Consider the following 25,861-nt stretch of genomic DNA (forward strand, 5'->3'; position numbering starts at 1 on the left):
TTGATGTGAGCTATGACCAGCCTTTCAAAGCACTTCATGGATACTGACGGTAGTCATTTAGGCAGGTTACCTTCGGTTTCTTGCGCACAGGAACTATGGTGGTCTGCTTGAAACATGTAGGTATTACAGACTCTTGCAGGGAGAGGTTGAAATGTCAGTGAAGACACTTGCCAGTTGAGTACACATCCTGTTAATCCATCTGGCCCTGCGGCCTTGTGAATGTTGCCCTGTTTAAAGGTCTTGCTCACATCGGCTTTGGAGAGCATGATCACAGTCGTGTGGAACAGCTGGTGCTCTCATGTATGATTCAGTGTTGCTCACCTCGAAGCGAGCATAACTTACCAGATGAGCAAAATGCCTTTTAACGTCACTGGGCAGCTCGCGGCTGGGTTTCGCTTTGTAGTCCGCCCCGTAGCACTCACTTCTGTCATCATGAAGTGCTTTGAGAGACTAGTCAAGGATCATATCACCTCCACCCCACCTGATACCCTAGACCCACTCCAATTTGCTTACCGCCCCAATAGGTCCACAGATAACGCAATCGTCATTACACTGCACACTGCCCAATCCCATCAACACTGGGGCCCCACAAGGGTGCATTCTCAACCCTCTCCTGTACTTCCTGTTCACCCATGACTGTGTGGCTATGCTCGCCTCCAACTCAATCATCAAGTTTGCAGACACTACAGTGGTAGGCTTGATTACCAACAACTATGAGACGGCCTACAGGGAGGAGGTGAGGGCCCTCGGAGTGTGGTGTCAGGAAAATAACTTCTCACTCAACGTCAACAAAACAAAGGAGATGATCGTGGACTTCAGGAAACAGAGGGAGCATCCCCCATCCACATCGATGGGAGAGTAGTGGAGAAGGTGAAAAGTTGAAAAGTTAAGTTCCTCTGCGTACACATCATGGACAAACTGAAATGGTCCACCCACACAGACAGCGTGGTGAAGGCACAACAGCGCCTCTTCAACCTTAGGAGGCTGAAGAAATTTTGCTTGTCACCTACAACACTCACACACTTTTACAGATGCAAAAAGATCATCAAGGACAACAACCACCTGAGCCACTGCCTGTTCACCCCGTTATCATCCAAAAGGCGAGGTCAGTACAGGTGCATCAAAGCTGGGACCGAGACTGAAAAACAGCTTCTATCTCAAGGGCATCAGACTGTTAAACAGCAATCATAAACAGAGTGGCTGCTGCAAACAGACTCAAATCTCTTGCCACTTTAATAAATTAATGAATGGATTTAATAAAGGTATCACTAGTCACTTTAAATTACTCCACTTTAATGTCTACATATCCTACATTACTCATCTCATATGTGTATATACTGTATTCTATACCATCTACTGCATCTTGACTATGCCGCACGGCCATCGCTCATCCATATATTTATATCTACATATTCTTATTCATCCACTTACATTTGTGTCAATAAAGTAGTTTTTGTGAATTTGTTAGATTACTTGTGAGATATTACTGCACTGTCGGAACTAGAAGCACAAGCTTTTCGCTGCACTCGCATTAACAGCTGCTAACCATGTGAATGTGACCAATAACATTTGATTTGAATAGTTTATATGCCCTGCCACATCCGACGAGCGTCAGAGCCAGTGTAGTAGGATTCGATCTTAGTCCTGTATTGACGCTTTGCCTGTTTGATGGTTCTTGTAAGGGCATAGCGGGATTTCTTAAGTGTCCGGATTAGTGTCCCACTCCTTGAAAGGGGCAGCTCTAGCCTTTAGCTCGGTGCGGATGTTACCTGTATTCCATGGCTTCTGGTTGGGATATGTCCGTACAGTCACTTTGGGGATAACGTTGTCGATACACTTATTGATATAGGTGGTTTACTTCTCAATGCCATTGGATAAATCCCAGAACATGTGCTAGTAAAACAAGGTAAAAAAAGTGTTACAGTATTTTGTCTTTACAACTGATATTCAACACAACAGTACATTTATGTATTGTTTTGGAATTAATATAACGTGCAGCACTAAATGCATATGTATTTAACACAGTGCCCCTCCAAAATGACATTTGGTTAGAGACCCTACTGAGCATTTCCCACCCCACATTAGCTGAGACGGGTGGGAAAAGCTATTTCTACAAGCCAATATGTATCCCACGTACAGTCTATTACCGTGTATTTCATTGGGGGCTATGGAGGGGTCGGTATCAAAAGCCAGCAGACCCTACTGAGTATTTTCCACCAGGTAGAAAAGTTCTCTCTGCAGCTCAATATTCTCAACATACCAGTGTCAACATTGTATTTTTTCATTATTGGTATAAACACGTTTTTAAACCATATTTTTAAAAAAAGTCATAGATGACTCGTATTTTCTTGTTATCACAATAGAAACGCCCATTGATTAAAATCATATATTTTGAATGATTTATCCATAGTCCCACAATGTTGTGAAATGCGGGGTTTTATTTTGAAGGCTTCCTCATTACCATACGAAAGTGCCGTCATTGTCTGTGCTGCTGGCAGAATACTCGTGGGTACTAGTGACTGTTGAAGCCCTGTTCGGGAACTGATGCTGACAGCCGCGCGATCGATGCAAAGGTTACATTTTATCCTAGCATGTTTACTACCCTGCTGAAAAATGTTTACAAAATGTGCAAAATTAGATTGACTGCTGTGGCTATGTAGCAGGTGGCTGCTGGTGTATGAAAGTTTGGGTTTTCGGATTTACACGGACGCCCGTGTGTCTGCTTGATCTCTTGGCTTGTAAAGTGGCTTAATGAGTGTCCAAAGTAACAGTGGAAGTGGTGGTGGAAGTTTGGAGGCGACGCCATCTTGGTCGCAGCAGCTATCCTCGTCCCCAACGATTTCTCAACAACACATAACGGCGACCGCCAAGAAGGAAGGTAATTCATCAACAATGGCATTCGTCGAAGTCTGTTCGATGGGAAATGCGCACTCTTTCCACTTATATCGCCCCAATTCGACGGATTTATGGATGTCAATTGATGGCCGAACAGTTAGTCAGTACAGTAGCTAGCCAGCGTTAGCTACTAGCTAGCTTCGATAGGTGTCAGCGCTCAGTTACAGTAGAGCAATGGAGAGCATTAGCAATGGAATATTCAGACTGGAGCAGACCGGTTGAGTGGACAATAAGTAGGAACAGGCTAGACCATACATAACGTTAGATGACCAAGGAGTTGTCATTTATGTAACTACTTATAGTAGCTAGGTTAGCAATGTTGCAGAGACTAGTCATCACTTGTAGCTAAACAGCTGTGGGTAGTTGAATGCCTTTGGCCTTCTGTCAAACAGCAGGGCTACTACAAGTCTAAACGAATCCAGTGAGTTATGATGCATTCAAACGGCTTCTAATAATCAACTAGGAACAACGTTTTCCGTTGTCAAAGTTTATATTCTGATCACTTCAACATCTGAACAGGAACAGACTGTCGGCATCAGAACTAAAGCCCGTGACTCTCATCCTGAGAACGGAAGTTTGTCACACAAAGGCTACTTAGCGTGTCACATTTCTTAGTGTTGCTAACTATTCCAATTGGGATGGAAATAACCATGTAGCTAATTATGCTTTTTGGACCGGGATCAAGATCAGGCCTGGATGTGGTATTCCCGTGGCCTTATTTACACTGCTCGTCAATGTTTTATTACTGCTGTCTGGTTTCTCTTTACTTGAACCTCATAAGGCTGGGGTTGTGTGTCAGACATTCCATGTTTTGGTGATTGATGGGGACAAAGTTCACACCCGCAGCTCAGCTGTTGAATCAGAAACTCTTGCTTGTCCAGTAGTGGTCTTACAGCCTAACATTCAGTTTTGACACCTGACACTTGCATGCGAAAGCTTGGTGCTGTCCATAAGGTGTTCACTAAATACATATTATAGAGCATGCAGATAGTCTGTGTCTAAGTAACTGTGATGTTGATGTGGGAGTGGTGAAATGCACTGCACTCACACAGTTTGCACTTATCCAATGTGCTCTTATCAGAAGTGGGCGGTAGTGTGATGTATCTGATGCAGTTTGCTGTATCCTTATATAGCTTTATCTTATGTTGTTGTGTAGGCCCCATGGAGGAGCTGCACAGCCTGGACCCTCGCAGGCAGGAGCTTCTGGAGGCCAGGTTCATGGGCGGTGTCAGCGGCAACACAGTAGGGAGCACCGGCAGCACCAGCGGGGGGGCCAAGGTGAAACACACAACGCGAAACTCTCAATCATCAATACTATAACACACATGCATGGTTTTACTCATACCAGACACACTTAAAATGTTTTTGAAAGGCACACACAAAAAGAACACAGCACACTATAACTGCTTGATTTCTCTGTATATCTAGGGTCTGGCCAACGAGTGCTCCAACAACAGCTATGGCAGTTTGGGCTCCTCCAGTGACAAGGAGTCAGAGGTGAGATGCACGCTATGCAGAGGCGCTGGCAGTGAGGGAGGCCGCTGTCTTAGTTTCAATGATTAGATGTCACACCATATTACGGACATAGGTGGCTAATTCTCTGGTTTAAGAAAATACACCATTTTGTTTGTGTGGAGACAGAGGGCAGGCATTTTATCTATGTATCCATTTTTATTTTTGGAACAATGGACCATTAATCAGGAGAATTAGATTGTCTTTGTTTGTACTTGCATGACCCGCCTCAATCTCTCGCTTTCCTCCCTTTCTCACCCCCTCCTGACTCTCTTTCTGTGGTATCTTTCTCTCCCTAGAACTCTGATATGAAGAGAGGGAGTTCTCCTGCATACTCTGTACGTACTCTTCCTACTGTTCTGTCCCTCCCCCCACCCACAAACGCACTCTTTCTTATTGGACACGCAAGTGTCAGAAAAGTGATTTAGTGTTTGTTTATTCTCAGACCCCTGAGAAGAAGCCCTCTGAGTCGTCCCGAGGAAGGAAAAGGAAAGCTGACACCCATTCTGAGAGCAGCCAAGGTATGACGCATACCCAACATAATAACACTCGTGAACTGGAGAGGAAGGATCTGGTCAGGTTTTGAAAGGATTTTTGATTCTGCTTGATTTCACTCACTCGCATCCTCCCTATCCCTATTTGCCCCCTGTGTTCTTAATGTCACGGGTTATCACTTTCCGTTTAAGAAGGTGACACAGTGCCGTTATTTCATTTTGTTGTGAGGTCCCTGATGGGAATGTGACAAATGTATAATATTTTTTCTTCATGTTTAAATTACCATGTTTTTATCGGTTTTCCGTTAAAAGGTTTAGAATATTTATAAAATGCCACCTGAATTCACAATGCCGCTGCCAGCAACTGTTTGGGTCTCACAGTGCGTTCCCCTTCAGATGTTTAAGCACTTTTACTACCATTACTGTATCTCAATTCCACCTCAAAGTTCCTTCATACTGGACACAGACATAAAAATGGTATCCACGAGTTCATCTGACTCTGGGGAAGTAGATAAATTGCCTTTGCCAAAATCCCGAAGTAACCCTTCTCAAACTATTGCCATGCAGAGCTTTGGTGCTACCGCTTGCCTTTCTCTGCCATTTTTCCAACTGTTAACAACGATGACGTGGTGGTGGAGAGTCGACTCCAAAGCAATTGATTCCTCGACTTTCATGTCGACTCCCGGTGCCAACTCCTCTTTCTGAGTGTCAAGAGTCCATTCCAATTGGAATTGACTCCTAAGATTCAGTCATTTTGGAACGGAGGGGACCGATTAGTTGCCGTACTTCCGAGAACACAAACACCCACATCTTTATTACCGAGCTAGTGGGTGACAGAAAGAGGTGGGGCACAGTATATAGGCAGGTCGGCCAGCAGACCGTCAGAACCGCGCACTAGGCCGATCTATCGGCAATCGAAACCTGTATCCCGCAATTGTTTTGGAATGTCTTGCAACTTCAGTAAAGCACGGCCTATCATCAATGAATAGGATGCTAGGATATTGAGCGAGATGCAACGCTTCGCTCTCACACACAGTATCTGTGCACGAGTTCGCTTCACGCTGTTCACAGCATGGTAGACGGGGCACCAAACAATACGCCGGGGAAGTTGAGCATCGCGCTTCATCGCTATTCGTTTTTGCGGAAATTGATCCCACTACGCTGTTTACTTTCTGCATCTACTTCACATTGCTGAGTCTACCTTTAAATGACAACTTTCCCCAGACCTTTATGGCCTTATCTTCTAGTTCGGTTATAACACGGAAAATAACATGTTGAAATAACTGCACTGTCATTCTAACCTCTATCTGCTGTGCTGTGTAGAGTATGCTGTGTTACGCATTGCTAACCCAGGCTATCGGCTCTCCTCTCCTACAGGGAAGACTTCCACACGGGGGCCCAAGATCAGTGACTACTTTGATGTGAGTGTCCTATAATGTAATTGTTTCAGTCTCCTCGTTCAAATGTTCAAATGTAACTGAGTTCTCCATAGCGGCGATAACCTGATTGGGTTGGGGGGGTTTAATGATTGATTAAGCAGATTGTGATTGACTGACAGTCTGAATTTCTCTTCTTGAGGCACTCTGCTATTGCTGGGCTATATGTAGATGATGTAACTTCCCTTTCCTCACCCTGCTATTTCCTGTGTGTAGTTCCATGGGGGGAATGGCTCCAGTCCAGTGAGGGCTCTACCACAGGTCCTCCGCTCACCGCAGAACTCACACCACGGAGCTCACTCTGCACCAGGCTCTATCGTATGTATACACCCACGCTGTAGAAGATTTGTAGGCTCCGGCAGTCTATCACATTGTTTAGAACAATGTTGTATGTGTGTTGTCTATAGATCCGACAGAACAGTTCCTCTCCCACCGGTCTGTGTTTTGGCGATCCCCTGATGAACTACAAATCTTGCGCCAGCAAGTGTGTGCAGGTAGGAAAGGGAAAGGGGGTATACCTAGTCAGTTGTACAACTGAAATGTGTCTTCAGCATTTAACCCAACCCCTCTGAATCAGATGGGGGGGGGGGGGCTGCCATAATCGACATCCACGTCTTCCTCGACCAGGGAACAAGACTCTTTCTTTCCTCATACTCTTCTCACATCTACTTCTCTTGCTCCTCACATGTCAAACACCTTTCTCTCCCCAGACGGAGTTGACAGGTCTGAAGCTGGCTGCTCTGGAGAGCAACAAGAGTCTGGACCTGGAGAAGAAAGAGGGACGCATCGATGACCTGCTCAGGGTGAGTTTAGGTGCTAGTTAGGGTACTACAGGGGATATTTCTAGGTTGTGTATTGATCATCTATTGTCGTTGACCGTTTTTCTTGCAGGCTAACTGTGACCTGAGGCGACAGATTGATGAACAGCAGAAACTACTGGAGAAATACAAGGAGAGACTGAACAAATGCATCACCATGAGCAAGAAGCTGCTCATCGAGAAGGTACACAGATAGTTTGTGTTTGCGCTTGTTACTGACGTGTCGGGATGACCTTGCATGTTAACCCGTTGTTTTGTAGAGCACCCAGGAGAAACAGTCGTGCAGAGAGAAGAGCATGCAGGACCGTCTGAGACTGGGTCACTTCACCACCGTAAGACATGGAGCCTCCTACACTGAACAGTGGACCGACGGCTACGCATTCCAGAACCTTGTCAAGTGAGAACACGCACACTTCACGAAGCAACATGTATTTACATTAGGGATGCACATTTTGGTCAACTTTGCTGCCGTCTAACCAACCCTCTTTAACCGGTTAACAGGCGGTTAAATTTGTTCCAAATAGTATGAGGTGACCAACTAAAAATACTTTGTGTGCATACAAGGAACAGACATTTTTTCATTTTAAAGCTTCATTGAAACATGCAACAGTAGCAAGCCAGTCGACTCCCATTCAAACGGCTGTCATTGAACATACTACTGCTGTAATGAAGCAGCCAAAATGCAATTAGCATGAAAACACTGTTCTAGACAGTGCACCTTATGCGAGCTGCCAGATTTGGAACCGTGATGAACATCTGTTCTTGGCTCCGTACTGTGACCAATACAGTCGCATTTGAGACCGTTTGACTTGGCAGTGTGACAAGTGTTTTATTGGTTGTTAAGGTCGTAAAAATATATATATTTTGGGAAAATGTTCTCTCCGCCAATAAGAGGGGTGTGAACTGTTTTGGAATCGCATGTGTTGCAAGGTGGGAGTTTGTTACTATGTCGATAAATGACCATATCCACTTCGACCTTTGCCACCTAGGTGACTGGGACCTTCACAAATAGTACTTGAGTACCGATGGTGTAGTAGAATTGTATGAAATGTGTTTCTATAAGGCCAAGGAACGTATCTGAGGTAGCCTTGGCCAATTCTACGCCACTACACGCTCAGCCATGCATTGAACTGTATTTTCTTGCGAACAGTCATTGAGTTATATTATTTGCGTAAGTTATGACTATCAATCTACTCATCACGTTAGGAATAGTTGGCCATCTTAAATAAACCTACAAATGTGATGATGCATGAATGCAAAAAAATGTCATTAGCTTCCCCAAACCTGAAACGCGCTGCCTATGGCTACAAACGCTGCTAGCCGAACACAACAGTCTGGCTGGTGCGCACCTAAATTAAAGGGTAAATGCACACAAATGGTCCCCTGATTAAGCGAGCAGTGTGTCAAGAAGCAGTTTGGCTTGGCAGGGTCGTGTTTCGGAGGACGCATGGCTCTCGACCTTCCTCTCCCAAGTCCGTAAGGGAGTTACAGCGATGGGAGAAGACTAACTACCAATTGGATATCACGAAATTGAGTGGGGGGTGAAGAACTGGGGGAAATAACTGTTCTCCCCACTTTGTTTTTGCTGTGGTATCGTTTCGCTATGAAGTATATATTTTTTCTAATTCTACCCTCTGGAGCAGGGGTGTTCATCACTCAGGGATCATCAACCGGATTCAGCTGCGGGACAATTTTATTTATTGAGCAGATGGTCGGGGGACTGAAAAAAAAAAACACAATTTGTAGACTGCAAGAAGGCCAAACAGATTTAATATTTAACTAAAACATTTCAGACACGCATCACTCTATTATGCGTGGGAATACTTAAATGAAATTAAAATCACTTGGAGATTTACTGGTGTTTTTACGGTCTTTAATTGATTATTTTCCTCAACTTTGGGGGCCAAATAAAATCACTTGCCTATTGGATTGCTGTTCTACCTGATTAATTAATTGCACCCACCTGGTGTTCCAGGTCGAAGTCAGTCCGTGATTAGAATGGAACGATGAAAACAAGCAGTGGAACTGGCTTCGAGGTCCAGAGTTGAGTTTGGGGATCAATAAATACATTTGCACTTTTATTTGAGGTATATTTTCTTTGCTGTTAGAGTAAATCTATCCAAATCAATTTAATAACACGGCATGCTAATTTAAAAAAGTCATTATTAGCCTGGTTCTGTATGGAATACAGGCAGGCACCTTATGGGACAGGCCAGGCAAACAAATTGGTGCGACCAAATCGACTGGAAAAAGTTAGCACCAGTGCCACCATTGGAAAAAGTTAGTGTAGAACCCTGTCTGTTTAGAAACTTTGAAAGAGGGGGAATCTCGGGTTAGGATTGTGCATTTGGCTTCTTGACAAGCGACACAACGTTGATATGCAAACAAATAGAACAGTGGAGGAATGCTGTTTTCATTGTCTTTATAAAATAATTGTATGGTGTGCGCGTGTGATAAGATGCATATTTAATTACGTTATTTCAAATGTATTTAATTAACGGTTAAAATTCCCCAAAATATTTGGTGGGGGGGGGTGCTCTCCAGAGCATAATGAAACGATCCACGCTTTTATGTGGATTGACCTTATTACCTTTTGAAAAGCTTAATAACCCTCTTCTCCGTATAGGCAGCAGGAGGGTATCAACCAGCAGAGAGAGGAGATAGAGCGTCAGAGGAAGCTGCTGGCCAAGAGGAAGCCCCCCAATCCCTCCTCCCCCTCCCTCTCCCTAGCAACCACCTCTGAACCCAAACAACGCAAGACCAAGGTCGTCAACGGCAATGACCCCGACCCCTTCCTCAAACCCTCCCTGCCCCAGATGTAAGTGTACGCACACACACTAGTACATACAAGTATGCATGTGTATGGACAGATACATACACACCAGTGGTGTAATGTACTTAGGTAAAAATACTTAAGTACTATTTAAGTCAGGATTTTTTTGGGGGTATCTGTACTTCACTTTACTATTTATAGTTTTGGCTACTTTTACTTCACTACATTCCTAAAGAGTAATGTACTTTCTGCTCCATACATTTTCCCTGACATCCAAATGTACTCATTACATTTTGAATGCTTAGCAGGACAGGAAAATTGTTTAATTCACACACTTATCAACAGAACATTCCTGGTCATCCCTACTGCCTCTGATCTGGCGGACTCACTAAACACTTTAATTTGTAAATGTCAGTGTTGCGGCGTGCCCCTGGTTATCTAACCTTTTCTTTTTAAAGAAAGACCGTGCTGGTTTGCTTAATATAAGTAATTTGAAATGATTTATACTTTTAATACTTAAGTATATTTTAGCAATTACATTTACTTTTGATACTTATGTATATTTAAAACCAAATACTTTTAGACTTTTACTGAAGTAGGATTTCACTGGGTGACTTACTTGAGTCATTTTCTATCAAGGTACCTTTTTTACTCAAGTATGACAATTGGCTACTTTTTCCACCACTGATACACACTCACACTGTTGCGATGTTGGTGCAGTGACTTTAAATCAACCATTTGTTAGGTTGACTCTGGCTGAGTATCACGAACAGGAGGAGATCTTCAAGCTTCGCCTGGGACACCTGAAGAAGGTCCGAGTCAATATGAACACAAACACGTTTATAAAAAAAACTCCACTATGGTCCGAATCCCAAAATGAATACGATTGACTGAGTGACTGTCTCTCAGGAGGAGGCTGAGATCCAGGCAGAGCTGGAGCGGTTAGAGCGGGTGAGGAACCTCCACATCAGAGAGCTGAAAAGGATCAACAACGAGGACAGCTCATCGTAAGTACAGGACAGGAAGAGACACAATCGTATAGGAACACCTAACCGCTCCACTGTGCCCCGGTGCAAAATCCACCCTGGGACCTACATACCCGTGGGCCAGTAGCTATAGTTTTGCTAACTGGCCAGTTCATAGACCACTTTCTAGGCATTTGTAAGATGAAGTTCTTGTAGGGGTCATTTGGCTAAATAAACTCTATGTTGTCGGAAGGAAATGGTTCAGCTTGTGCTGTATGTCTGTCAGGTTTAAAGACCACCCCACTCTGAACGAGAGGTACCTGCTGCTGTATCTGCTGGGCAGAGGAGGCTTCAGTGAGGTCTATAAGGTACGGATTGACTACTAGTATGTGCTTGGGAATGATTATTAACAGATTCTAGATCCATACGGTACCTGTGCTTCTGATGTCTCTTCAGGCCTTTGACCTGTTTGAGCAGCGCTACGCAGCCGTTAAAATCCACCAGCTCAACAAGAACTGGAGAGAGGAGAAGAAGGAGAACTACCACAAGTATGTCCCATCTGCTCTCACCGTTATGAGACACAGGATTCACAACCCACATTGTCCCATCTGCTCTCACCGTTATGAGACACAGGATTCAAAACCCACATTGTCCCATCTGCTCTCACTGTTATGAGACACAGGATTCAAAACCCACATTGTCCCATCTGCTCTCACTGTTATGAGACACAGGATTCACAACCCACATTGTCCCATCTGCTCTCACTGTTATGAGACACAGGATTCACAACCCACATTGTCCCATCTGCTCTCACCGTTATGAGACACAGGATTCAAAACCCACATTGTCCCATCTGCTCTCACTGTTATGAGACACAGGATTCACAACCCACATTGTCCCATCTGCTCTCACTGTTATGAGACACAGGATTCACAACCCACATTGTCCCATCTGCTCTCACCGTTATGAGACACAGGATTCAAAACCCACATTGTCCCATCTGCTCTCACTGTTATGAGACACAGGATTCACAACCCACATTGTCCCATCTGCTCTCACCGTTATGAGACACAGGATTCAAAACCCACATTGTCCCATCTGCTCTCACTGTTATGAGACACAGGATTCAAAACCCACATTGTCCCATCTGCTCTCACTGTTATGAGACACAGGATTCACAACCCACATTGTACCATTTTGGTAAACATTTATTTGACCAGACTTAGAAACACACATTGTTTCCTGTCCCAGACATGCCTGTAGAGAGTATCGGATACACAAACAGCTGGACCATCCCAGAATAGTCAAACTCTACGACTACTTCTCCCTGGATACAGACACGTAAGTTTCTTTTTACCCCAAACCTAGTTGAGTTCTCTCACATCAGTGCAGATAAAGGAGAGGAGATGTGGAAGGAATTTTAGTCCATTGAGATGCCTTTTTAGTTTATTGTTAATGGAATATTTTGTCCTTTTTCTCTTTCTTCCCCCCCCCCCAGGTTCTGTACGGTTTTAGAGTTCTGTGAGGGGAACGACCTGGACTTCTATCTGAAACAGAACAAGCTGATGTCCGAGAAGGAGGCGCGGTCCATCGTCATGCAGATAGTCAACGCCCTGCGATACCTCAACGAGATCAAACCCCCCATCATACACTATGACCTCAAACCAGGTACACACACACACAGACTCATGTTTGTGTATGTAACACAGACACACGCTCAACTCACGCACTGCCGTTTGTGCAGGTAACATCTTGCTGGTGGATGGGACCGCGTGTGGCGAGATAAAGATCACAGACTTTGGGCTGTCTAAGATCATGGATGATGACAACTATGGAGTGGATGGCATGGACCTCACCTCACAGGGAGCTGGCACATACTGGTGAGACTCATCACACAATATAACTGTTTAAGTAGTGTTTTGGGTATATTGCCTTCCATGTTTTCCCATTCCTCTTGTCCAGGTACCTTCCCCCAGAGTGTTTTGTGGTGGGCAAGGAGCCTCCTAAGATCTCTAACAAGGTGGACGTCTGGTCGGTCGGGGTCATCTTCTTCCAGTGCCTCTATGGACGGAAGGTAAAGCCCACTTATTATGGCCCCTTTTGAAGTGACACTTCTGAAGGTGCGAACATCTGACCCTATTAGACTATGTTGTGTTTTTTGTCTAACATTGGTTTGTGTGTGTTCCTGCAGCCGTTTGGCCACAACCAGTCTCAGCAGGATATTCTTCAGGAGAACACCATCCTCAAAGCCACTGAGGTTCAGTTCCCTGCCAAGCCCCAGGCCAGCACAGAGGCCAAGGTGAGACTAGGGCTGTTGCGGTGACCGTATTACCGCCACACCGGCGGTCACGAGTCATGAATGCAGTCAAACTCCACGTGACCGTTTTAGTCACGGTAATTACGCTTCTCCAAGCTCTGATGCTGCTGATGGTCATTAGTAGCCTCCCAAACTGGCTAACTGCCTGGTACTCAGCACTCTGTTGTCCCTCTAATCACTCTGATATCAATACAAATGTAAGCAGAGTGAGTTTCAAGTTTGGGGAAGATCATTTTCACCATAAAAATTAACCTTAATAATAAAAGCATTACATGCATAATCGCATTTGCATTCACTTTTGATAATGTTTTCCGCTAATGGAACATTTGCGCTTATAGCCTTTTACCATGTGCGCATTGCTGCACTTATAATGTGAAGAAATAGCCTGATAGTTTATCAAAATTTGAAGCTGAACGTTCTGATCTGTTGCGTCAGCCACACTGCATTAAACGTTTTTTTTTATGCTAGTGGTTCTATTAATTTGCGATCTATCACATCCCACAACTGTCCCAGTCAGTTTGGAATATTTCTCGTACCGAATAGAATGTCCACTTTTGTACTATGGGGGATAGTAGATTGACATAGGCTAGTGCTTTTGCTGTTCGTTAGGCCTACTCATCATATTGGCTGAAGAAAAGTAAATGTGGACCTTTCACCCAATATCTTCAATATGCACCTCTGAATTGGATAAGCACAGTTGTGTCCCTGAAGTGTTTGTCTTCACTTGTAGCCTGTGAGAAAGACCTGATCACATGTCGGAGAGCTGATTGAGGATTGCGCAGCACACTTGGGGAGAAGGGCACAACGCAGCACTAGGGTTCATTATGGCCACAAAGGGGATGCAGCTGTAAAATTCGAGGCATTTTACAAGCTTGTCAAATTGTGAATGAGACTGATGAAGTGTGTACAGCTTGCGCAAAAATAAAAGCTGAGTTCATGCCTTTCAAGTGACTTTTTTCAAGTCATCATTAGTCTCATCATGCAGCCTTACAATCTATAAAAAATCTAAACATATAGCCAAACGTTTGTAGAACAACTAAAGTTACATTAACCGCCCAACACAGAATAACCGCATGTGTGCACTCAAGTCGTTTAGCGAAAATATCCTTTTCTATTTATTCAGCCGTTTTCAATTGTGTTCTTCATACTGTAAAATAATGCCACGGAATTCTAAGCGAATCTTGACTGCTCAATGAACTAGTGTAGCCCACAGCCATTTGGCATAGCCAGATCAGGGCCTAACATGGGGACAACTAAATGAACTAGTGTAGCCCACAGCCATTTGGCATAGCCAGATCAGGGCCTAACATGGGGACAACTAAATGAACTAGTGTAGCCCACAGCCATTTGGCATAGCCAGATCAGGGCCTAACATGGGGACAACTAAATGAACTAGTGTAGCCCACAGCCATTTGGCATAGCCAGATCAGGGCCTAACATGGGGACAACTAAATGAACTAGTGTAGCCCACAGCCATTTGGCATAGCCAGATCAGGGCCTAACATGGGGACAACTAAATGAACTAGTGTAGCCCACAGCCATTTGGCATAGCCAGATCAGAACTGTTCTTCTGTAATAGACTACATTTTCTTCATCATGCTTCTTTTGACCTGTCTAAAATAAATACTGGATATATTGTGACGGTGTAGGCTATATTACATAGATTTCTTAGACTTTTTTAAATGGTTTGTAGTCTGTGGAAGCCAGGAGTTGCTAAATGTGTTTATGTTAATTAACGGTCAATTACCGTGAGACTGACCAGTTATGTGCTTGACAATCACCGGCTGATGAAATTTCGTGACCGCCACAGCCCTACGTGAGACAGGCTAGCAAGCCAAGGAGAATAATACTCAAGTGTTCCTCTGAATTGTACACGTATTGGTTGACTTTGACATGTCCTGACAATTGTACATTTCAATGTGACTAGTACAGACAAAGCTTGATAAGCAGATCCTAATTCCATAAACTAACATCCCTCTCTGCGTGTCAGGCGTTTATCCGACGCTGTCTGGCCTACCGTAAGGAGGATCGATTTGACGTTCACCAGCTGGGCACAGACACGTACCTTCTCCCTCACATGAGACGCTCCAACTCCTCTGGCTCTCTTCAGCCCGCCTCCTCAATCTCCTCCTACTGACGGGCTGATGAACATGACTGACAGGCCCACTGGCCAATCCTGGAGCAGAATTGATCCGAATATGGGAAATGGAGTGGCGTTGGGTATTCTAAATCGCCCGGCCACTGTGAAAGGATCAGGAACGTGAATTTGTTTGGCTGAATGGAATGAAATGGATTGCACGTTGTGAGACATGGAAAGAGATAGGAGGGGGGGGGGTGGGGCGGAAGTGGATACACTTTCCACATTGCCAAGTAGCTTTGCAGAAACGTTACTGTGTTGTGAACCTAGTTTTGAGTGAGAGGTGAGAAAGTTCTACCCATTGTGCATGCCATTGGACAGGCTGTGCCTGTTGCCGTGAGGACTTAATAGAGTGGGGCTAGGCCACATCCCTTGCTTGTGCTGGACTGGGCTTTTATTGGTAGAGCTGTTGTTAATTGGAATCCTCTCCAGCAACATTTTAAACAGCCTCTCTGCAAGGGACAGAATCCCATTCACAAATATACCCCTAGTCTCTTCTATAGAAGGTAGAGTTACTTTTGGGATGTGGCTTAAGTCGCCAAAGCAGATCAGTTGGTTTCACTGACCCACGTTAAACTTTACCATTGGACTAAATTGCACTCGAGATGATTTGGTTTCATGGCCATAGCTTCTTGAAATTGTCCTGGACTTAACTAAGCTTCAGTCTCAGACTGTTGGCCAGAAGTATGCCATCTGAGTTCATGAAGTCACATTTTTAGAATCAATAATTAAACCTACTCCTGGATGAATATAATCTGGCTGTGTGAAAGAGGTTGGTTTTGGCGTGTTCCAATCCTCCATGGATCCATCCCTCAAGGCGCTGAGTGTTAAGCTTGTTCAGGCATGGAAGTCTGTTTTGTCAGAACAAAATGTAACCATATGAGGATCAACTGTATCGTAAAGATTGATGTTTCCATACAGGAATCATCTGGGGAAACTCAATGTACATTTCATGTGTAGGAGTGACATATCTGCAGTCTGTCTGTACAGAGGGTCAACACACAGGATTTACTGAACTCTCACCAGTGCCCGTTTGCACCTGTTTTCACAAAGAAATAAAAGACAAACGCCTAGAAACATGAAATTATTGAACCTCATTTTTTTTGTTGTAATATTATCATTCTCGTATTATTTGTTTTACCTTCTGTTCACCTTTTAATGTTTTATATTATCTGTGGGAAATAACAGGTGCAAACTTTGAGCACATGCAATGGTCTAGTACGTCCGACCGTTGGTTTCCCTCACGTCTCCTTGTTTGTGCTCCGAAAAGGCTTTTTTGTTGCTGCTATGTAGATGTCGCTTGTAGTTAGTTAAAATCTGTATGATCTGCCTCAGGTACAGATAGTGCAGACCTGTGTGAAGAGGAACACTCTAGGGCCCCTGAAGTGCATAGCCTACTCTTCAGGGGCCCTACGAAGTGCTTCTGTATGCCAGGTGAACCAATAACTTTGAACTGTTTTACGACCGCAATGTTTATCGTCTGGAAACCATGTGTCATATATATATATAAGTTGTATGGAACTGTTCATTTGTGAAGGAAAAGCCTAGGTTGATCAGGCTCTGTTCTGTTCAGTAACACTTTGCTTGAACCTCAGTCATAAGGCCTGCGTAACACTGACATATGAGGTGTCATGAGTTATTGCAGCTGGTTTTAGTCTATGGTATGGCACAGTCATATTGGTCATCTACCGAATGTAAAGTGCTCGAAGTAGAGTTGCCTAGTATTCTTTATATTGGAAGACTGTGAGGAGCTTTCAACCGACAACACACGTATGCTACAAAAGGGGTTTATATTGAACATCATGGCAGACTTAACAGAGGAGCCCACGCAGATCAACGCCATGTACTGTAAACTGGTTTTATCACTGTCTTATACACACAGCACAGATACATGTCAAAATTGAATGGAGGCAATGTCAGGTCCTGTCATTCATATGCAATAAAGATTGCCTTACAAGTCCAACTAAGGCCACCTTTGGTTTGTGCATATATCTCTCACTCAACACACATGTTTTATGTATAACTAGGGCCAGGAGTTCTTCCGGACCCAAGGTCAGATAGTTGTCAGTTGTACCCGATGAGAGAATGGCAGACAGATGCCATTTGTCAAAAGGCTGAGAGACTGAAAAGGGCTTCACCATGTTGCATACGACCCTCTATCCCACTGCTGGCTTGCTTCTGAAGGTAAGCAGGGTTGTTCCCTGGATGGGAGACCAGGTGCTGCTGGAAGTGGTGTTGGGAGGGCCAGTAGGAGGCACCCTTTCCTCTACTCTAAAAACAAATATTCCAACGCCCCAGGGCAGTGATTGGGAACATTGCCCTGTGTAGGGTGCCGTCTTTCGGATGGGACGTTAAACCGGTGTCCTGACTAAATTCCCAATCTGGCCCCCATACCATCACGGTCATCCCCAGCTTACAATTGGTCTCATTCACCCCCCCTCTCCCCTGTAACTATTCCCCGGGGTATTACTGTAAATGTGTTCTCAGTCAACTTACCTCGTAAAATGAAGATACCCTCGTCAAATCTAAATCAAAGTTGGTCACGTGCCGGATACAACAGGTGTTGACTTTTTATTAATTTTATCAGGGAAGACATTGAGATCTAGGTCGCTTTCAAGTGTGTCCTGCACAATACAACACAAATATGCACTTTGTACACAAAATATACATATGTATACTTCGTGCATTCGGAAAGTATTCAGACCTTTTCTAAATTTAGTTAGGTTCCAGCCTTATTGAACAACAACATTCCCTCATCACTACCCCATAATGACAAAGCAAAAAACATTTTTCAGAAATTGTAGCTAATTTATTAAAAATAATGAACTGAAGTATCACATTTACATAAATATTCAGACCCTTTACTAAGTACTTTGTTTAAGCACCTTTTGGCAGCGATCACAGCCTTGAGTCTTCTTGGGTATGACGCTACATGCTTGGCACACCTGTATTTGGGGAGTTTCTCCCATTCTCTGCAGATCCTCTCAAGCTCTGTCAAGTTGGATGGGGAACAACACTGAACAGCTATTTTCAGGTTCCTCCAGAGATGTTCGATTGGCTTCAAGTCCGGGCTCTGGCTGTGCCACTCAAGGACATTCTGAAACTTGTCCCAAAGCCACTTCTGCGTTGTCTTGGCTGTGTGCTTAGGGTTGTTGTCCTATTGGAAGGTGAACCTTTTCCCAGTCAGTTTTTGAGCACTCTGAAGCAGGTTTTCATCAAGGATCTCTACTTTGTTCCGTTCATCTTTCCCTCGATCCTGACTAGTCTCCCAGTACATGCCCCTGAAAAACATTCTCACAGCATGATGCTACCACCACCATGCTTCACCATAGGGATGGTGCCAGGTTTCCTCCAGACATGATGCTTGACATTCAGGCCAAAGAGTTCAATCTTGGTTCCATCAGACCAGAGAATCTTGTTTCTCATGGTCTGAGAGTCTTTAGGTGCCTTTTGGCAAACACCAAGCGGGCTGTCATGTGCCTTTTACTGAGGAGTGGCTTCCGTCTGGCCATTCTACCATAACTCTACTGAATTTTTTTGTTCGACCTCATGGCTTGGTTTCTGCTCTGACATGCAGTGTCAACTGTGGGACCTTGTATAGACAGGTGTGTGCCTTTTCCAAATCATGTCCAATCAATTGAATTCACCGCAGGTGGACTGCAATCAAGTTGCCGAAACGTCTCAAGAATGATGGAAACAAGATGCACCTAAGCTCAATTTCGAGTATCATACCAAAGGGTCTGAATACTTATGTAAATAAGGTATTTCTGTTTTTATCATTATCAGTTTTATCAGTTATTTTAATTTTTTTTTTTTTTGTTCAAATCGTCTGTATGTGACTTTGAGCTACAAAATAAATGTGGATTCTTTCGGAATGCTTATATCGTTACCATGACTTGATAAGGTTTTGTGTTCCAAATGCTAAAACATTAGCATTTGGGAACAATGCCGGGGAAACTAAACCGAAGCATGGATCACATACCGTGTCCATAGACTTCTTCCAGCAGGGTTGTCAAACTCATTCCAAGGAGGGCTGAGTGTCTGGGTTTTTTGTTTTTCCTTTCACGTAAGACAACCAGGCGAGGAGACTTCCTTACTAATCAGTGACCTTAATTCGTCAATCAACTGCAAGGGAGGAGCGAAAACCTGCAAACACTTGGCCCTCCGTGGAATGAGTTTGACGTGGCTTACAGGGTAAGGAAACCAATATGTAATTTGGGAGAACTATCCCTTTCAGAATAAGACAAATGTAAAGAAACATGAGGAATAAAATACACAAGAATGAAGCTACATACAGGGAGTACCAGTACCAAATCACTGCAGGGGTGAAAGGTATTTAAGGTATATATGTACAGTGCCTTCAGAAGGTACCATATTCACATCCCTTGACTTTTTCCACATTTTGTTGTGATACAAAGTGTGATCAATTTTTTGTTGTCAATGATCGACACAATACACTTATGTAAATGTTTGTTTATTTCATGGAATATAAAACTAATACACTATATATACAAAAGTATGGGGACACCCTTTCAAATGAGTGGATTTGGCTATTTCAGCCACACCCGTTGCTGACGGGCGTATAAAACCAAGAACACAGCCATGCAATCTCCAAAGACAAACATTGGCATTAGAATGGCCTTACTGAAGAGCTCAGTGACTTTCAATGTGGCACTAACATAGGATGCCACCTTTCCAGCAAGTCAGTTCATCAAATTTCTGCCCTGCTAGAGCTGACCTGTCATTGTGAAGTGGAAACGTCAAAGAGCAACAACGGCTCAGCTACGAAGTGGTAGGCCACACAAGTTCACAGAATGGAACTGCAGAGTGCTGAAGCTTGTAGGACATAAAACTTGTCTGTCCTCGGTTACAGCACTCACTACCGAGTTCCAAATTGCCTCCAGTAACAACTTCAGCACAATAACTGTTTGTTGGCAGCTATATGAAATGGGTTTCCATGGCAGAGCAGCCACACACAAGCCTAAGATCACCATGCACAATGTAAAACGTCAGAGTGGTGTAAAGCAAGCCACCATTTGACTCCGGAGCAGTGGAAACGCGCATTTTGGAGTGATGAATCACGCTTCACCCATCTGGCAGTTCGACGGACGAATATCGGTTTTCTGGATGCCAGGAGAATGCTACCTGCCCAATGCATAGTGCCAACTGTAAAGTTTGGTGGAGGAGGAATCGTTGTCTGGGGCTGTTTTTCATGGTTTAGGATAGGCCCCTTAGTTCCAGTAAAGGGAATTCTTATCTCTACAGCATACACTGACATTCTAGATGATTCTCTGCTTCCAACTTTGTGGCAACAGTTTGGGGAAGGCCCTTTCCTGTTTCAGCATGACAATACACCCATGCACAAAATGAGGTCCATATGGTTTGTCGAGATTGGTGTGGAAAAACTTGACTAGCCTGTTCAGAGCCCTGACCTCAATCCCATCGAACACCTTTGGGATGAATTGGAACGTCGACTGCGAGCCAGGCCTATTCGTCCAACACCAGTGCCTAACCTCACTAATGCTCTTGTGGCTGAATGGAAGCAAGTCCCCGAAGCAATGTTCCAACATCTAGTGGGAAGCCTTCCCAGAAGAGTGGAGGCTGTTATGGCAGCCAAGGGATGCCAACTCCATATTATTGCCCCTGATTTCGTAATGAGATGTTCGACGAGCAGGTGCCCACATACTTTCGCTCATGTAGCGTTTTTCTTGATTAGAAAACTATTCAACCTCCTGAGTCAATACATGTTACAATTACCTTTGGCAGCTGTGAGTCTTTCTGGGTAAATCTCTTAGAGCGTTGCACATCTGGATTGTACATTATTTACCCATTATTATTCAAAGAATTCTTGGTTGGTTGTTGATCATTGCTTGACAGCCATTTTCATGTCTTGCCATCGATTTTCAAGCCAATTTAAGTCAAAATTGTAACTAGGCCACTCAGGAACATTCAATGTTGTCTTGGTAAGCAACTCCAGTGTAGATTTGGCCTTGTGTTTTAGGTTATTGTCCTGCTGAAAGGTGAATTTGACTGTTGGAAAGTAGACTGAACCACGTTTTCCTCTAGGATTTTTCCCAGCCCCCACCACGCTTGAAAATATGAAGAGTGGTACTCAGCGATATGTTGTGTTGAATTTGGCCCAAACATAACGCTTTGTATTCAGGGACAAACAGTTTGCCCAGTATTACTTTAGTGCATTATTGCAAACAGGATGCATGTTTTGGAATATTTTTATTCTGTACAGGTTTCCTTCTTTTCTCTCTGACGTTTAGGTAAGTATTGTGGAGTAACTACAATGTTGCTGATCCATCCTCAGTTATCACCTATCACAGCCACTAAACTCTGTGACTGTTTTAAAATCACCTCTTCCTGAGTGGTTATCCTCCCCTATGGCGACTGAATTAGGAAGGGTGCCCGTATCTTTGTAGTGACTGGGGGTATTGATACACCATCCAAAGTGTAATTATTAACTGCAACAAGCTCAAAGGGATATTCAATGTCAGCTTTTTTTTACCCATCTACCAATAGGGGCCCTTTCCGAACCATTGGAAAACCTCCCTGGTCTTTGTGCTTTAATCGGTGCTTGGAATTCACTACTTGACTGAGGGACCTTACAGATCCTTGTACTGTATGTGTGGGGTACAGAGGTGGGGTATTCATATACAAATCATGTTAAACACTATTATTGAGTCCGTGTAACTTATTATGTGACTTAAGGACATTTTTACTCCAGAACTTATTAACTCAAGATATTTGAGCTTTTAATTAATTTGTCAACATTTCTAAAAACATAACTCCACTTTGACATTATTGTGACACAAAATCTCAATTTAGTCGATTTCCAGCTGTGACAACAAAATATGGAAACGGTCAAAGGGTGTGAATACTTTCTGAAGGCACTGTACATGAAGGCAGGGTAAAGTGACTAGACATCAAGGTAGATAATAATAAGAGTAAAATAAAGAACAGAGTAGCAGCAGCATATGATGTGTGAAAGTGTGTGTATATAATGTGTGTTTGGCGTCAGTATGTGTGAGTGTGTGTGTGTGTGGGGGGAGACTTTTAGTTTTTTGTGTGTGAGTGCATTTATAGTATTGTGAGTGTACATAAAGTCACTGCACGACAGGGTCAACGCAGATAGACTGGGTAACCATTTGATAAACAATTTAGCAGTCTTGTGGCTTGGCGGTAGAAGCTGTTTCGGGGTGCATTTTCAAAATGATTCAGTAAAAATGCTTATAGACCATTACATAGATAGTGGAGTAGTTGGAACACTGACGTGTTCACCGGACGTGCTACCTTGTCCCAGACCTGATGTTTCGACTCTCTCTCGCCCTCTATCTACTGCATCTGCTGTCTTGACCTCTGAATGCTCGGCCATGAAAAGCCAACTGACATTTACAGTGCATTGTGGAAGTATTTAGACCCTTGACTTTTTCCACAATTTGTTAAAGTTACAGCCTTATTCTAAAAATGAATTTTAAAAAGTCACAAAAAAATACAAAAAAAACAATAATAAATTAAGGGAAAGGTTAGTTAGTTGTCCAACTCAATGTCTTCAACTGAAATGTGTCTTCCGCATTTAACCCAACCCCTCTGAATCAAATATCACATTTTCATAAGTATTCAGACCCTTGACTCAGTACTTGGATGAAGCACCTTTGGCAGCGATTACAGCCTTGAGTCTTCTTGGGTATGACGCTACAAGCTTGGCACACCTGTATTTGGGGAGTTTCTCCCATTCTTCTCTACAGATCCTGTCAAGCTCTGTCAGGTTGGATGGGGGTCGTCACTGCACAGCTATTTTCAGGTCTCCAGAGATGTTCGGGTTCAAGTCCGGCGTCTGGCTGGGTCACTCAAGGACATTCAGAGACTTGTCCCAAAGCCAATCCTGCGTTGTCTTGACTGTGTGCTTAGGGTCATTGTCCTTTTGGAAGGTCAACCTTCGCCCCAGTCTGAGGTCCTGAGAGCTCTGGAACAGGTTTTCATCAAGGATCTCTCTGTACTTTGCTCTGCTCATCTTTCACTCAATCCTGACAAGTCTCTCAGTCCCTGCCTCTGAAAAACATCCCCATAGCATGATGCTGCCACCAGCATGCTTCACCGTAGGGATGGTGCCAGGTTTCCTCCAGACGTGATACTCGGCATTCAGGCCAAAGAGTTCAAACTTGTTTTCATCAGACCAGATAATCTTGTTTCTCATGGTCTGAGAGTCTTTAGGTGCCCTTTGGCAAACTCCTAGCTGGCTGTCATGTGCCTTTTACTGAGGAGTGGCTTCTGTCTGGCCACTCTACAATAAAGGCATAATTGGTGAATGCTGCAGGGATGGTTGTCCTTCTGGATGGTTCTCCCATCTCCACAGAGGAACTCTAGAGCTCTATGAGAGTGACCATCGGGTTCTTGGTCACCTCAGTGGCCTATCTCCCCCTATTGCTCAGTTTGGCCAGGCGGCCAGCTCTAGGAAGTCTTGTTGGTTCCAAACTTCTTCCATTTAAGAATGATGGAGGCCACTGTGTTCTTGGGGACCTTCAATGCTGCAGAAATGTTTTGGTTACCCTTCCCCAGATCTGTGACTCTAATCAATTCTGTCTCGGAGCTCTACGGACAATTCCTTCAAACTCATGGCTTGCTTTTTGCTCTGGCATGCACTGACAGGTGTGTGCCTTTCCAAATCATGTCCAACCAATTCAATTTACCACAGGTGAACTCCAATCAAGTTGTAGAAACATCTCAAAGATGATCAATGAAAACAGGATGCAGCTGAGCTCCTTTTCGAGCCTCATAGCAAAGGGTCTAAGTTAATCAATTTTAGAATAAGGCTGTAACAAAACAGTCAAGGGGTCTGAATACTTTACAAATGCACTTTACTCCTGAGAAGCTGACCTGTTGCACCTTCTATAACCACTGCTATTATTATTTGACCCTGCTGGTTTGAACATGTTGACGAACGATCTGGCCTCAATGGCCATGTACTATTGTATCCACCTGGCGCAGTCAGAAGAGGACTGGCCACCCTCTAGGTTTCTTCTTAGGTTCCTGCCAATGTGCTTCTTCATCTGTATTACTTGCTCTTTGAGGTTTTAGTGCTGGGTTTCTGTATAAGCACTTTGTGACAAATGCTGATGTAAAATACAGTTGACTTATTGAGTAAGACATAAATACATTGAGTTTGCTGACTACATTTTTGAAACAGTCCTTTAATTGAGTCTCCAATAGGGGAAAAATGTCATTATTACGTGTGTGATGTATGTGTATTTTCAAAAAGGTAGGCTACATATTTAAAACAGCAATATGGGATATATATTATGGAATATGAGATGGAATTAACCCAGTAATTACTTGCATTGGCAACTGTTTGAATGATATTTTAAATTAAAGTCATAACCATTTAAATATTATACATGATCATATTTGACAATAGGTTCTAATCATTATAAAAATCCAACCGACTTTATTTAACAATGTGATTTTAATCAGATCTGTGCCTTTATAAAGTGCTGAGATGTTTCTTTGCTGCAAGACTGAATTTCTGCCCTATTTCATGGCATCCATATGTAGTCATGGTTATGTGGAATCTCAATTCCTGAAGAGGTTCTAACCGAACTACCGCCTGCGAGGCATGTGCTTCCCCTGTATGATGCGTGTTGCTACCGAACCGACACAAAACAAGTGTGAATAAAGTCAATACAATTAGCTTTTTCCCGAAGCTACTGGGTATAAACATATCACATAATCAGAACACAGTTCACTGGCGACAGTATATTTGTTTTAGAAGAGGTTCAGAGATCAGAGCTTCTCTCCCTATGGCGAATAGAACAGCCTGCGAGGCAACAACCGTGTCCTCCTTGAGAACCCCCTGCCGAACTGCCCTCTTTGTCCAAGAAGATGGCAAAAATAATATAGTAGAAGAAATAACTTTACTACATTTATTCACTTGTGGCAGTTATTACAACAAATGTGTTGGCCAACACTACAGGTGTGGTGGTTAACAATCAAATCAAATCAATACTAATGTGGGTTACTTAACCAGTTGGACATGGTTTAGTGAACTTAAGTTTACATAAAACGTTCTTATTCAACGAAAAGCATAACCTCCACAGCAGTAGCCTAGATTCAATTAGGTCAAGCATTAACCACCCACGTAGCTTAAAAAAAATATTTGACCAGGTAAGTCAACAGAACACATCCTAAATTTAAGCAACTACCTGGGGAAGAGTTACAGGGGAGATGAATGAGCCAATTTCAAACTGGGGATGTTTAGGTGACCAAATTAGGAATTTAGCCAGGACACCAGGGTTAACACCCCTACTCTTACAATAAGTGTCATGGGATCTTTAGTGACCCCAGAGAATCAGTACACCCATTTAACATCCCATCTGAAAGACAGCACCCTACACAGGGCAATATCCCCAATCACTGCCCTGGGATATTATTGGGTGCCTCCTACTGGCTCTCCGACACCACCTGCAGCAGCATCTGGTCTCCCATCCAGGGCCCAACCCTGCTTACCTTCA

At 43.6% G+C, this 25,861-nt stretch overlaps 1 protein-coding gene across 5 annotated transcripts in view; it reads left to right on the forward strand.

Moving 5' to 3' along the window:
* Positions 1-19,228, forward strand: part of LOC118395034 (serine/threonine-protein kinase tousled-like 1-B) — a 47,339-nt gene extending 28,111 nt beyond the window's left edge. The window contains exons 1-22 of one of the 5 annotated variants that reach the window (XM_035788805.2): positions 2,455-2,878; positions 4,052-4,173; positions 4,324-4,392; positions 4,707-4,745; positions 4,853-4,928; positions 6,279-6,322; positions 6,554-6,655; positions 6,745-6,831; positions 7,048-7,140; positions 7,229-7,339; positions 7,416-7,552; positions 9,782-9,973; positions 10,674-10,740; positions 10,841-10,935; positions 11,180-11,261; positions 11,350-11,441; positions 12,145-12,234; positions 12,392-12,561; positions 12,638-12,773; positions 12,856-12,967; positions 13,085-13,192; positions 15,201-19,228. In XM_035788805.2, coding sequence (XP_035644698.1) covers positions 2,752-2,878; positions 4,052-4,173; positions 4,324-4,392; positions 4,707-4,745; positions 4,853-4,928; positions 6,279-6,322; positions 6,554-6,655; positions 6,745-6,831; positions 7,048-7,140; positions 7,229-7,339; positions 7,416-7,552; positions 9,782-9,973; positions 10,674-10,740; positions 10,841-10,935; positions 11,180-11,261; positions 11,350-11,441; positions 12,145-12,234; positions 12,392-12,561; positions 12,638-12,773; positions 12,856-12,967; positions 13,085-13,192; positions 15,201-15,347 — 2,298 coding nt within the window. In that variant the 5' untranslated portion in view covers positions 2,455-2,751 and the 3' untranslated portion in view covers positions 15,348-19,228. Of the gene's footprint in view, positions 1-2,454; positions 2,879-4,051; positions 4,174-4,323; positions 4,393-4,706; positions 4,746-4,852; positions 4,929-6,278; positions 6,323-6,553; positions 6,656-6,744; positions 6,832-7,047; positions 7,141-7,228; positions 7,340-7,415; positions 7,553-9,781; positions 9,974-10,673; positions 10,741-10,837; positions 10,936-11,179; positions 11,262-11,349; positions 11,442-12,144; positions 12,235-12,391; positions 12,562-12,637; positions 12,774-12,855; positions 12,968-13,084; positions 13,193-15,200 lie in introns of those variants that run through there. The other 4 variants (XM_035788804.2, XM_035788808.2, XM_035788809.2 and 1 more) reach the window with 4 other exon arrangements.
* Positions 19,229-25,861: the final 6,633 nt, after the last annotated feature.

Source organism: Oncorhynchus keta, chromosome 15 (assembly GCF_023373465.1).
Source record: "Oncorhynchus keta strain PuntledgeMale-10-30-2019 chromosome 15, Oket_V2, whole genome shotgun sequence".
Taxonomy (NCBI): Eukaryota; Metazoa; Chordata; class Actinopteri; order Salmoniformes; family Salmonidae; genus Oncorhynchus; species Oncorhynchus keta.